We start from the raw sequence: 14,850 nt of genomic DNA, 5'->3' as shown, positions 1-14,850 counted from the left end.
CAAAGGAAACTCTTGATTGTGTAGAAATTATTTCATCTGAAACCTTCTGAAATATAGCTTGCAGTTACTCCATGTTGATAACCATATTACTCTTAAAAATATTTCCACCAAAGGAAAGCAAACAAGACTCCTCACTTGCATAGAATGAATGAATATGTTGTTTGCTTGATTTGTTGAATGAAGAATTTTGATATATTAACATGTACTGTGAACAGAATGAATTGGGCGATGGCGATTTGCAGACAGCAATGACATAGTATAATGCAGATTGCGGAATGCAAAAGAGGCAAATGAATGATTCATGTACCGCTCAAGTTTCAACTTTCAATAAATAACATGACCTAGAACTCGAAGAGCTCCACGAAGAACTCCACGGAGAACTCCACGAACAGCGGTTCCTGACTCGCCGGGTCGGCGGGAAGAGTAGACAAGAATGTTATCATTTTTTTGTTTCAGATTCAAATATTCAATCCGATCCAATCCAAACATAACGTTCAAATCGAATCAAATCTGATTTTTTAAACCGAATATTGGGCTGGTCTGAAATTTTTTATCCGAACCCATTGCGAAGATCGGGAGCAGTTTGAATGCCCGATCCGATCGAGCATTCAAATGATCAGTTTGAATCGTGACCCCTACTTGAGCATTTAATAAGCACTTTTATTGGTGCAAGTTATCATTGGCCTCATCCAATGATTGGTCGGTCTAATCATTCTTCGTAGCCAATGATTTGGTGGTAATCCAATTTAATTAGATGATGATAGTTGGCGGAGGAGATTAAATTCATTTAAAACCATAAAAAAGTATTTAAAGAAATATAATATATTTCTATTATCATGTATAAATCCATGACATTTATGCATAAATTAATTTATTGTATTTCATAACAATATTATGATTTACCTAATTTTTGGGTATTTTTTCATAATTTTCTGATAGTAAAATAATTAAAATAGAGATGCCGAATATATGAAATTAGTAGTAAAATTAACATGGTATTTTTTATTATCACAAGGAATTCATCTAATAGTTTTATGGCACACAAGGATTGATGTTGTTTTATGGTTCAATAGGCTCCTCAGCTTGCTTTTTGTCCTCCAACTCCATCAATGATTTGGACCAAGAACATTGATGGATATCAAACACACTTCTTTTCACTAGGCTTGAGTACTCAAGATGGTTTTTACACAGATGATGACATCATATTATATACCATGACTTCATGAAAATTGATGAGATCATAATGACCAATCCTCAATATGTAAATAAGTATTCTTTAATATTTCTATTGATAGATACTCAAGATAGGCATCAAACTATTTAGAAAGAATAACACTATAGGATAAGTATGGATGATCATATGATCGTCAATGTTCATAAACAAATGACAACAATGGGTGCTCATGGACAAAGAGTTGACTGAATTTAATCTCTATGAGCCATTGAATGGTATTTTATGAACCAGAACTTAGGATTAAGCGACATTGTTGAGTAAGGATAATTTTCTTGCAAGAAGAGTAAGGATTTATAAAATTTTAATTTAATTTTTAAAGAATTTAATAACTGAAGTTTGACTTTATTTTTTAATTTTTTTGGATTTATAAATATTTTAAAGAAATAAATGTAATTTAATAAATGACACTATTTAAATTTAATTCAAAAAAATTAATATGGTCAGAAAATATATATTTTCAAATATAATAAAATAATTTTGGAAATTTTAATTTATTTTATCAAAATAAATACTAATTAATTACATTAAATGGCCCTTTGATGGTGGAAGGTGGCGTTTGATGGCAGTTGTGTGAATAGAGTGATGTGGATGAATGAAACAACACTAATGATTTTTTGGAGATGGTGATGGATCTTATGTGGATGTCTAGCCAAATCAAAGCACCATGTTTTATTTAAGTTCATTGAAAAAAATATTACATTCATTATTATTCCAATTTGTTTATAATGGAGTCCATGAATATGTGCAATGATATAGTGAATTATAATGAGATCATAATAGAGTGATCCCTAGTCTTTAAACATGAATTCTAAATATTTATATTTAAAGGATAGTCAAGATGGACATCAAATTATCTGGATAGAATAAAACTAACTGATCCTACTTATACAATTGTGGCTATTAGTGTGGCGACACTAAGGATAGATAGTGGGTGTTATTTGGAGAAAGAGTCCACTGAATTAATCCAAAGAATCCCTGAATGGTATTATACCTAAATATCAATAAGATTGATTCATGTCACGTTTGTATAAGTGATCCGCTAACCTGAGATACCAAGAAAATCTCGTGGATGTACAACTACATTTTGATGATGACTTATGAGTTTCTAACCACAGGATTTAAACAAGTCATAGCTCAGATATAATAAGAACCTCGTGGAAATGCTTGAGTGCTCAAGATGGGATTGACTCAAGGAAGACGATGCATCCAAATCCCTGACCAGGGTAGTGAGGATATTGGAGAAAGTGTTCTCTATTGATCCCCGTTATGCATCACTATTAATCTAATGATAGATTAGGGTTAAACGATCAACCATACCCTAAGTCATTTGAGAGTCTCGTGCGGATGAAGGATTATACAACTAAGGTAATTAAAATGGTAAATATTCCATGAGAGATTTTTAACTCTACTCGGTATCTTCTAGAGCACGAGGTGTAGCTTGGCACCCCACAGGCTGGAAACTTAATCTATCGATTGGGTTAAATCAATCCTTAGTTAACAAATGGATATGTTGATAAAATTAATTAATAAGGTTGACTAATAATTGTTATTGGGCCACTAAAGTTATTTACTAGAATGATACAGGGCCTAGAAGGTCACACACATAAGATCATAGGGGCATTGATGGATATATTTTACTTTATGGGGTTTTGAGGAAAAACTTAAGTAAAATATAAATAGGGAAGGACACTCATTTCAAGCACCCAGGCCAGCCAGAATTGAGAGCCGCCCTTTCTCTACTATGTTCACTTCTCTACTAAACCAAGGAGAGTGTCTTCATGGTGAGACGATCTTCAAGATTTTCAAGGACAGTTGAAAAGAAGAGGTGGAGATCCAAGAGGAACATAATTGCGTGGATACTTCTAGAGGTCGGAATGTGAATGGCTTCAAAATGATCTCAAAGCGAGCAGGTCAAGGGTGGAATAAGTTCCCCATATGGTAGATCAATTGAGAATCGATAACACGCTTCTGCATCATGGAAACCATATTTTCTATGGTTGAACCAAGGCACAGAACCCAACAATGATCGCATGGATACTTCTATAGTTCGGGCATTTGAACGGCTTCAGAACGATCTCAGAGTGAGTAAGTCAAGGGTGGAACAAGTTCCCCAAAATGTACATATGATGGATGATTTTAAAGATCGATTTAGAATCTATAATCGCTTCCACTTCATGGGAAAACATGTTTTTCATGATTGAACTAAGGCACTAGAAACCAATAGATGGTGATGGATCTGTGCAGGTGAGTGGTAGAGCAGGCCAAGGGTATGGGTTTACAATCACTTGTGATGGAGAGGGGGGCATAGACACAGCGGGGAGTGATGGAGTCAATCATAGAGTGGGTGATGAGAAAATCAATTTGTTAATCATAATTAGAAATAAATCCAAGGGTGCCATTTTCAAGGATTAACAAGGTCTAATTAGGCAAATGGCAAAGACAGAATTATCGTTCAAATTTTAGTATAAACTTGTTCTTGTTAGATATCATGGAATTGAACTTGGAGCAATCTAGGCTGTTAAATTATTCTATCTCTCCTTATCATGGTTGCTAGCATGGAATATAATCATCAGAATTATGAAATATTGTTCAGGAAATTTGTGTCTCAGTTACGTATTCGAATGTGGTCACCCACGTTTACCAAAGAAAAAGTAAAAACAAAGAGAACAATGTCACATCAGTTGTGTGTTTGTCATGTTATGGCATCTGCACATGTGTGTAGAGAAAGAGATGTACGTGCCATTTATTGTAAAAAATAATCTCTTTGGTCAATTGGTCGTGCAAAAAAGGAATAAAAAAACTGCATTGAAGACTGCATATTAATCATTAGTTGGTGCAATGATTGGCTGACACCAAAGATTATCTAGGACAATGATTGACTAACACCTAACGATCGTCGCTATCGGGACTAATTAAATCAAATTAATTTGTGCCTTAAGTCTTGTAATTACTTAATGAAACTTATAGATAATTCTAACTTAAATTTTTATATAAAATAAATATAGCATAAAAATTTTAAGAAATTATCATGAAATTTCAGAAAAATTCAGTAAATTTTAGAAAATCGAAAAAATTCATAATATTATTCTAAAACATAATAACTGCTAAAATATTTAAATAAATAAAATTATATACTTTTAAATTATAAATCATTTCTATAAATCAGAAAATTTATGATTTAAGAAGTTTCAAGAATTATAAAATAATTATTGAAAAATACCAGAAAATAAATAAAACTTACAGCTTCATTTTGAAATGTAATCAATCCTATTAAGATTTAAGAAGTGCATTTATGATTATTTCCATAAAATACATGGTATTAAAAATAGCATCTTACTTGTACTTATCAAATTTCCTCCAACTCAATCATCGCTAGACCCTTACCAGTACCCATTATGTTCTCCTTTTGTTTTCATTCATCCTGAAACAAAAAAGTTAATGTGCATCAGTGCTAAAAATATCAAACCCACTTTTAGCATGAACACTCTCTTTGATAATTTAGTCACTTTCCTTTTTAGGAATGCCAGGAAATGACCCCTCTTGGTCTGGGAAGAGTAAGCAGTCAGGAGGAGTGAAGTCTACTTTATTTCCAGTATGATAAGAAAACCTTAGAGTTTACTCACTTCACTCAATGAAATGGTGGGCCTCACACCTCTCTCAATCAAGACCATGAGTATTTGGGGTTCCCAATAATTTTTTTAATATTTGAAAATAGGAAATAAACATTCTGCTCTTGTATAAGCACAAAATTGTGTATCATTGAAATTTGGGTGATGGGGCTCTTTTCTAACTATGGGTGAAGAAACAAGAGAACAATGAATGGATAAAACGAAAGTGTTAGGGTAGATAATATATAACAGATGGATAAATAATACTCTCATAACTGAATGAGAATAATGCACAATAAGGATGCACAAAAAGATGAGGGTGTTGAATAATATAGGTGTGTCACAACCTATTAATGGTATGGTAAAAAAGTGATCAACACTTTCTAAGAGAAAATAACTAGCTTCAAAAAACAAGAAAAAACCAGGAAAATTTTTCAATTTTTTCTTCTTTTTTTGGATGTTTTTTAAAGGCGTGAAAGAAAAAAAAAAGCTTTTATTCATAAAATGAGAAAGTGTTGATAAAACACTATTTTATAATTCATCCGATGTTAGTAAGAAACATAAAAAATATGGTGAGAAGATGAAGACTTAGATCAAGAGGGGAATAAGGAATGATATACAAAAGGGGAAGAAGAAAAAGAACAAGTCAGTAAGCATCTCAAAAGTAATTAGGTAAAATGTGAGAGGGGAAAAGAGTTTCCTATAGGGATCAGCAACAACCGCATAAAACGGTGTAAGGTAAGCTAGGGAAAATGGTTGAAGAGGTGATAATCATAAATGTCATGCTATTGTTCGAAATATGGGATTTTTATATCTCTGAAAGTTAGCAAAAGCATTACATAATCCAGAATTCAATATTTTTAGAATTTAGGTTCTTAATAGACATGTGAAAGTACTCTTATGTTGATCATTAGGATGAATACTAATCTGGTTACAACCTGAATAGCTTACATATAAAAGTTAGTGCATGGATTTTATGATTTTAAAGGTAATATAAAGTCTAGAAGTTGCAATATGATGCATATGCCTTCATGTCTGACTAATAATTCATTTTCATGAATTAAATTTCATACTAAATAGTTTTTTTTTATATTTTTCCCAAATTTTTCATGATTCATTCAGAATGAGACAATAAATATAAACATCAACATTTTAATTGTCTTACCCTTTTCATGACAAGAAAATTCTACAAAAAACACAATTTTAATAAAAAAAGGTTTTTAAGGAAGTAGAAAGCACTAGGCTACATCAGAAGACACAACCCAACTGCAATCATAGCTTCTACCAACAACCCATGGGAAACAGCCGCAACCACAGCCAGCAGCCCCTCAAGCCAGACTAAAGTATAAGAGCCACACGGCAACACAATCCCAAAGGTAACATCGTACAAGAGTCCAATGTAAAACATAAAAAATATGGGGAAAAAAAAAAGTTGTATTTAGAATGTTCCAACATTTATTCTAAAATTTTAGTTAACCTAGTATAATATAAAACATATACCCTTCAATTAAGACCTCTTGTGATGTTGATGATTGTAACTACAATTACGACATATGACAACAGAAGCATCATTAACAACTTACATCATTGAAGAGGATAATCCCAGTCATTGATGATGATGAAAATTGTCGTTGGCGATATTATTTTTTAATTAACGAATAAATTATAATTACAGAGGATGATAAACGTGATACCATGCATATTAATAGGAAAATGTCAAGAACATTACAATGATTTCCATACTAAAATGATTTTCATTGCATGGTATCATAGTTAAAAGTGCTTAAAATAGCCTTTGAACTGATATTATAATTTTTCTAGTTTTTGTAGTACCTTTTCAGACTTCTATAAAATCATTTCTATTGAGAAATTGATTTTAATATTCAGAAACTCTTTCTTTTGAATTACTAAAGGCAAAAATAATTTTTAAGGACTTTTCCTGCATTTTAAGGATAAAATTAAAGTGGATTTTTTTCACAATAAATGAAGATGTTTAAAGTGTCGAGCATTCACTGAAGATGAGGACACAAGGTGCGCTCCCAGCCGTAGATCTGGTATTTTCTCTTTCTCTCTCTCTTTAATTAGCTAACACTTGATGATTGTCACACTAGACATGTGTATGTTGATGCAACCATCAAACTCGAGATTTTTAGTGCCAATCATGGCACAAATGTTTGGGTGAATGATGTTCATGAAAAGTGAGCTGGGGCAGCTGGAGGAGAGAGAAGGAGAGAATAAATCAGACATCCTAAAATCAACAATTTTTAAACCCTAATATCTTGACAATTTTTAAACCTGAAAACTTTTAGGGTAGTTTTGACTTTTACCCCTCTTTCCATCTGTATGGCTGGATCCTTAAATAAGGCTAGCAAAGAAAGGGAAAACACTTTCACACTTTCCTCAACCCTAGTTGGCTAAGAAGGACACATCAAGTTGTTCTGAACTCAATTTTTATTGCATCTCTTGGATTCGTCTGGTGAGTTTCTTCTTGCACTCTTGATCTTCTTCTCGTTTGTTACCAAAACACCCAGAATGGGCAAAATATTCAATCTCTAGGAGAAGTTTTGGGAGAGCATTACATTATTTTAAGAATGCATGTTAAAATTGTAAAAAGAAATTATACATGTTGTATCTCAGTTCAAGAAAATATCTACCTTAGGTAATTTCCTTGTTCACTGGACATTGGTTTTTTCTCCGGTACTATTTTTCCATCTCCAAGTGAGGATCAAGATCTAGAAGGGGTGAAAGCCTCTATCTTTCCAACTCATTCTATAATACTTGATCCATCAAGAGGGATCAAGCTCTCACCCAATTGTTTCCCTAATCTACCACTGAGTATCCTGAATCTTAAAGAGAAGACTCACATAACTTACATTGTGTTTCGCATCTATCTTCACCTCTAGCCCTCTTTAGTATCTTCTCTGACAACAACAATGTAAATTTCAGATTTTATGTCTCCTCCTTCATGTTGATCGATCCCTTTCTCATCCTACAATTTTATCTGCTCAAAAGGGATTTATAAACTTCATTGCATAAGCTTAAACCCCCAATGACACAATTAAATTTATGTTTAATTGCACCATCTTATGGTTCATGTTTTTTTATTGACGACACAATGAAAACAATTTTATGACGGAGGACAACATGGATGGAATTTTTGTAGATGATAAAAACTGTTCCTAATGAGGACAACTATCATTGATGAGGTTGTCAACTATTGTCAATGACTACTATGACTGGTATTAATCGGGATGATAATTATTATCAATGAGGACGAAACATAAATTAGGGTTAGAACTGTCATTTATGGCTTCCAGTATGTCCAACAACATTTATAGTTCTCCTAGCGAGCACAAGACAAGAAAGGGTCAAATTCATAAGGAGAGTATTGTATAAGTGAATTTTAGCTTTAACTTAATGTTTGGATTTGTATATTTGATTTTTGAATTAATGTAAGCAAATAAAAATAAATCCAGTAAAATTAATTAAAATCATTACACCCAAAATAAGAAAATATTTATCTTATTAAACTAATTTAGCCAAACTTAGAGAACAATTTTGAGGATTTTTAAAGATTTTTTTAGTGATAAATACTAATTAGTTTTGATTTAATACATTGGACAGAGCTTTGGTAGCCGTGAGTGGTGGCATGTGTAGAGTGAAACGGATGAATGAAATATTGCCCCTGGATGTGATAAAGATGGTGATGGATACATGCCACCAAGTGGCAGAGAGGAGACAAGTGAGCCATATGATTTTATCTCTCCTCCGATCAGTTTAAGAAAGACCTGAAATATTGCCAACGTGGAAAGAAATTTAAGAAAAACCTGAAAAGGTCGAAAAATATTGAAATATTTAAATAAGCCCAAAATTATTTAATTATTGAAATATTTATATTTTTTGATGTACAAACTTCTTTTCTTTATGAACTTACCAGTTAACACAACAAAAATAGCGCATGGATGCAGACGGTTTTTTCGTCCCAAGACAAAAAAACCATCCCGTCCTCGAGGTTGGATGAAAAGCGGGACAGAAATTTGTCCTGAGACAAATGGGTGGGACGGTTTTCGTCCACTCGGACGAAAAAACCGTCCTGTCCGTATCCCTGCACTGATTCCGGATGTCGGACGGGACGATCTTGGTCCCGCACAGTCCATCGTCCACGTCCCAGACACCCGGAACTATACTAGTGCAGGGATGCGGACGGGGCAGTTTTTTCGTCCCAGGACGAAAAAATCGTCCCGTCTGCGAGGTTTGACGAAAACCGGGACGGAAATTTGTCCCGAGACGAACGGACGGGACAATTTTCATTCACTCGGACAAAAAAACCATCCTGCCCTTGTCCCTGCACTGATCCTGGACGTTGGACGGCGCAATCTTCGTCCAGTCCCGTCCATCGTCCACGTCCCGGACGATCCGGAACTATAATCACAAAATTCTATAAAATACCAAAAAATCCAAAACATTTAGAATAAAATTTTAGAAATAGAATAAAACCCTAAAGTATTTAAATAAAGATAGATATCTATGTTCTACATCACAAACTTATTTTCTTTTTGAACTCAATGTCAAAAAATTCCATAAAATTATCAAAAACTGGAAAAATGAAATTTTCATTCTAAAAATAATAATTCTCCTTTAAATAAATCTAAAATATATATTCTGAATTGTAAAATTATCTTGTTGATGAAGTTTATGTCAGAAAATTATGTTAAAATACCATGAAATCATGAAAAACCAGAACCTCATTCTAAATTTTGAATAACCATTTAAGGCTATAGTAATATGTATTTATGAATCATTAAAATGGAAACATGCACATATAATGCATAAATTTACCCTAAAAATAGCAAGTTATTTCTCTTCAAAAAACATGTTATTTATAATTATCAAACATTGATGCATGTCAACATGAACATTATGATTTCATGTCATAGGTAAATGGCTGTTAAGTGCCCCCAATCCGTCCAACTATGGTAGCAATGTGTTGTCAACTGATTTATCAAGCGCCAGTAATTGAGATTCACTAATGATTAATTGTGCCAAGAATTCCAAAATGTGTTTCAATATTGATAGGGTAAGCTGTTCACCATTAAGTATGATCAGTTGCCAACGGCTTTCCTTGACACTCTGGGCTAGATTATTTGAGATGTTCCCACCTACTGTGTAGGCGTGTATTTTATAACTACATTAACTGCACACTTTGTTCATATACCTCGCAGATTCATACAAATGCATTTCCCCATGGTGATTATTGGGAAACGATTGTCACTATGCCCAGGATATCATAAATGCATGCATTTCAACAGGTTAGCAAAGAGGTGGATATTCAAAGATCAACATTGATTATACTCTATTCTTCAAGCTTTTTACTTGAAGGGGAAGTAACTATTCTCTTGGTCTATGTTGACGATATTATCATCAAAAGAGCAACTCAACAGAAATAAATTAGTTTAAGATCACGCTCATTTATGAGAATAAACTTAGACGAGTTTTCTAGTTATATAATGATATTATACAACAAGTCTCTTAATTGAAAGACTGCGTGCAAGATTTTCAACCAGCTAGCCCTCTAATGAAGAGAACAAATAGTCTACAATGCAGACTATGTCGGGTATCGGTCTCTCATTGGGAAATCAATTTAACTCATTTGGAGGTAAGCCTTGTCTTTTCATTTAATGAAAATCTAAGTTACCATTTACGGTACAGTTGAGATAAAATTTTGAGCTGTAAAGGACAAAGTCTACGAGGCAATGTGGAATAAAAGTACCCTTAACTTTGGAACAATGAATCTCACCTATTAACCTCCTTTGTCAAAAGAAATCAAGTTTCTTGTGGTGACCCAATTCAGCATGACCATACCAAGTGAAGTAAGGTTGATCATAACTTCATTGAAAGCCTCTTCAGGCCGAAGTCTATAGCCTAACGAAAGTCCTACATCAAGAGACTTTCTTCTTACCTGATCTAAACAAAGATCGAAAAAATATCTGTCCTCCAAACATTGGACTCCTGACCATTTTCTAATGTTCGGTTAAATTAATCTCTCACATAACAGCCCTGCTAGATGCAAGGACTATAATGCCTAATTTCTCTTACAGGGGATCTTCGTTTCTTACCTCAGGCAGCTTTTGACAATGGCCCAACACTGATTCCAAGTGATCCTCCCCTGCATTGCTGCTAATTGGAAAGATATTTTTTCAAAACAAAGTTAATCAAGTACAAAATACACATAGTTCAAAGAAAAACGATAACAGAGATGAGTGCAGCAGCAGCACTTGAATGCAAACAGCGAAATAAAACTACTCTTTTCGATCCTTTCTGTAAAAAAAATGAAACCCAAAGTTACACTGGGACTTCGTTTTGATCCTCCTGAAATTTAGGATGCACTGAAGGATGAACACTTAAGCTCGAAGTGCAATTTTCGTTAATGATCTACCTCTCATGCGTCATAATCACTGGAATACAGAAATAGAACAAGTGGGTTTCTTAAATGGAGAGAAGAAACAGGAACCTGAAGAAATTTGATCAGACTGAATTTCAACAGGTTGCACTTGAAGTCTGGTGCATCTCCCGGTGACCTGGAACTTGTTGCAAAGTTACTCAGTCATTCATATCTCAACTACGAGTGGGGATGGTGTCTGTGCCGATACTCCCTGTCTCTGGACGAGTGTGACGAGCTTCGGTGACTTCCATGGTCTGAGAAAAAAAAAAGGTCTGGTAGATCAGAGCGAAGGGAGAGAGATAGAGAGATCGGATAGAGAGATAGAGTGAGATAAAGTGAGGGTGAGAGAGAGAGAGAGAGAGTGAGAGAGAGAGAGAGAGGGAGGGAGTAGAAAGAGCCAATAAAAAGAATTTATTTTGATATGCATAAAGTAGAAATATTACTATAATAAAAAACTAAAGATAATTAAGAGGTGTAGCTGTTTCCTGACATTTATTATTTCATATAAAGTGCAAATTTTCTAATTAACTTGCGTCAAGCAAGAAAGGCAAACGCTTGTTTATTCCGAATACATCTTTTGTGGAAAATTGTCTATTCCACAAAAAAATTAACTGAATTCTTTGATGAAACCAATTGAGATTCAGAAATATAGCACGTTTCAGCAACGATGGCTCACCTCGGGACGAAGGACGCCTTAACTTCTCAGAGTGGCCTGCACCAAAAACAATTTTGGGTTAATGGGCGATGAAAAGTATGACTAGCACCTCCTAAAAATAAAGATTAATGGAGGATTACCAGAAGATCTGTCTCTTGAGGAGTGCCTACTGCGCTCCCTGCGTTTCTTGTCCCGCTCACTATCATACTCTCTACTCCTCTCACGCTCCCTCACCCTTTCTCTTTCCCTGCCCCTCTCCGAATCCTCCTTGTGCTTTCTATTTGCCTGCTCAGTTTTTGCCTCTCCGTCAGCGGGCAGGCCTTTCGAGTCGTCTTCAGCCTTCTTCGTCTCCCTGGGTTTGTCTATGGTCATCCTACTCTTCACTTCCTTGGAAAGACTACCCTCCACATCCGCCTTAATCTTTTGGCCCGCTTCAACATCAGATGTACTTTCCTGTTCCTAGACAGATAAATCAAAATGAAATCGAGATAGGTGGAGAGAAAGAGAGAGAGATCTACGAGCGTACTTTAGAAGCCTGTGACTCTGGTGTTTTTGCTACTGTTGATGTGAAGGAATCCTTCTCTTTGCAAACGGAGATGTACTGGGCTTTGGGAAGACTGTAAAGTTGTGCAAGTACTCTGCATACCTCTTCAATTCCGCTCTTATCACCATCGAAAACAAGCCACCACGGTGGGCTTTCTGGCAGTGGAATCTGGAATCTCCGAGCCGCTGCGTAGACGACTCCACAAGCCACAACCTCACTCTTGAATCGAACGCACAGAGTTGTTCGCAAGCTGTTTAAAATCAATGGATTTCAAAATTAAAATGAGATGCATTCGAGTGAGTTGAAATACAAGACATAATTCAGAATACGCTTTTCTCAGCCACTTTTTCATGTTTCATCTTAGTTGTTCACATGACACACACGACACTTGGATAAGATCAGAATAATCTGTGAGTACCTATCATTGGCTAGGTTCCACGCCTCCTGTCTGAGCTCAAGAGGCGCCCCAAGGGTAACAAGGTAATTTGATATGAATTTATGTGGGTGCTCAACATGACAGATGAAGCCCATTTCTTTCAAAAGATGCCGTTCCGTTCTAATCAGATCGTTCTTCAACTCAGCATATTTCTGGAAAGGAACCAAGGAGTCTCAAATCATAGACATCTTTGATGACAGAGTATGAAAATGATTAATCTGCTATCACCTTAGGAACAGATTTTCAACCAAAAAAGAAATTGTTGACAATACATCAACCATTTACTGAAGCCCATTTCTTTCAAAATAGTCAAAATTTACTGAATTACAGGAAGCACAGGAAAAAGATGCTCACCTTTGAAAATACATCGAAGTGCTCAATAGGCAGATTTTCCCGCCTACATTCCATTCTATGAAAGACGATAATTACATGTTTGGCTTTCCTTGGACACTCCTCCAGTTTTGAAGCCAACCATACGCAACTTGCCGCAACTCTCTGCCACAATCAAGGAATGCATAAAAAAAAGTCATATTTCCAGCCTGTTCGTCCAAAGAAAGGGGGCGATTCTCAATTTTATCCACAAAGATAATGGAGAAACAAAAGCTTCCAGTTAAGTAGTATTTACACCATGAGAAAAAATGGTGAAGCATTATAATGTTTTTGGCATAAAGTTAGAAATAACCCAGATAACAAAAAAAAACTAAAGGTTTCTTAACAATGCTGGAATAATATTAACTTCGCAATACATATTAGCTCGGACGATATTGTACGCAAAGTTTAGTGAGAAGGAAAGAGGAAGACTAGGAAGCTACGCAGGACTTTTGGAGTATTACCTTCACACCAAAGCGGGCAAATGACTTTTTACAATAGAATCTGTGGAAAAGGACCTGACCCGTCGCCATGACAGCCTGCGGCCTGTAAGAAATTAAGGGAAACACGGTAACAAGTACAAAATACACAAATCAATCCGGAAAATCCAGTTTCCAAGAGAGAGAGAGAGAGAGGGAGAAATAATTCAATATCAAATAATCTCAAAATTTAATCAAAAGGATACAATCTAAGTAAGATCCCGCTCTCCTGAATAAGGTCACAGCCATAGATGCGGAGGGTTGTTTCCACTGCCTCGTCTATTCCATCTTTCCGAGAAGGGGATTCTTTCAACTGCTCATCCGTCAAATAAAATGTATCAATTGCAGTGTAAATCATTTAATCTACACCGCAACAACGAGCCTGCAGACAAAAGAAACAGTCAGACACATTACCAAAAAATATTTACGAGAAGCGCTCACACCATCAATTAACTTTGAAACAGAACGACAAGAATATTTTAATTGTTTGCGCTTCTTGTTCAAAGTTCGAATATTCATCATAAAGTTACAATTTTAACTTGAGTTGATTTTCCGCGTTGATTAGCATGAAACAATTCTTACCACAAACATTGTCTTCGTCTACACACGGGACGGGAACATCATAATCGAAAACAATACTCAGACGTGAACACGAGTCGGGAGTTTGAGAACAACCGGGAAACGCAGATGAACAAGTAAGCGATCTCTTGCAAGAATAAACTACGATGAAAGGAAAATACTAAAATGAGAGAAACTAAGGCACAAAATTCTATCATGGAAAAATCAAAGCATGTTCTGAAATGCATCAACAGAGAAAATACAGAAACGTATAAAAGAGGAGCGGACGGCAGGCTACTGCCGTGGCTGCAACAGGTAGAATACCTCGTCAGCGATCCTCTTCGATCAAATTCTAGAACTCGACAACAACGAATTTCAGCCGAATCTCCTCCGCGGAATCCCCTTGAATCTAAGACGCGTCGATCGGAGAATCGAAGACCAGAGAGAGGTGAGCTCGAAAGTAGAAATTCGAGTCCTAGGGTTCGAACAATTTCATTTATTATTCAATCCAACATTATAGATAAA

General features: G+C 35.2%; 1 protein-coding gene across 5 annotated transcripts; it reads right to left on the bottom strand.

Moving 5' to 3' along the window:
• Positions 1-8,510: 8,510 nt before the first annotated feature.
• On the bottom strand, positions 8,511-14,801 carry RCY1 (arginine-rich cyclin 1). Of its 5 annotated transcripts, none has more exons than XR_013583236.1 (11): positions 14,650-14,801; positions 13,974-14,149; positions 13,753-13,834; positions 13,274-13,414; positions 12,902-13,071; positions 12,466-12,733; positions 12,080-12,398; positions 11,961-11,996; positions 11,354-11,538; positions 10,959-11,016; positions 8,511-8,630 (listed from the first exon to the last, which is right to left on the bottom strand). XR_013583236.1 is itself a non-coding variant. In XM_078583911.1 (9 exons), exons 2-9 carry the CDS (start codon positions 14,123-14,125, stop codon positions 11,462-11,464), a joined length of 1,245 nt encoding a protein of 414 aa, XP_078440037.1. In that variant the 5' UTR covers positions 14,126-14,149; positions 14,650-14,801; the 3' UTR covers positions 11,244-11,461. The 5 variants fall into 5 exon arrangements, 1 of the variants encoding a protein (XP_078440037.1); XR_013583239.1 differs by having other exon boundaries at positions 12,080-12,392; XR_013583240.1 differs by lacking the exon at positions 14,650-14,801 and having other exon boundaries at positions 13,753-13,827; positions 13,974-14,092.
• Positions 14,802-14,850: the final 49 nt, after the last annotated feature.

This window comes from Wolffia australiana, chromosome 1, assembly GCF_029677425.1.
Source record: "Wolffia australiana isolate 7733 chromosome 1, ASM2967742v1".
Lineage (NCBI taxonomy): Eukaryota > Viridiplantae > Streptophyta > Magnoliopsida > Alismatales > Araceae > Wolffia > Wolffia australiana.
This window is presented reverse-complemented; position numbering and strand designations above follow the sequence as displayed.

Coding starts and splice junctions, on each gene's coding strand:
- RCY1 (XM_078583911.1), bottom strand. CDS start 14,125: ATGATTTACACTGCAATTGATACATTTTATTTGACGGATGAGCAGTTG. Junction 13,835..13,973: donor AGCGGGATCTTACTTAGATT/GTATCCTTTTGA, acceptor AATTTCTTACAG/GCCGCAGGCTGTCATGGCGA. Junction 11,997..12,079: donor CTCAAGAGACAGATCTTCTG/GTAATCCTCCAT, acceptor TTTTTGGTGCAG/GCCACTCTGAGAAGTTAAGG.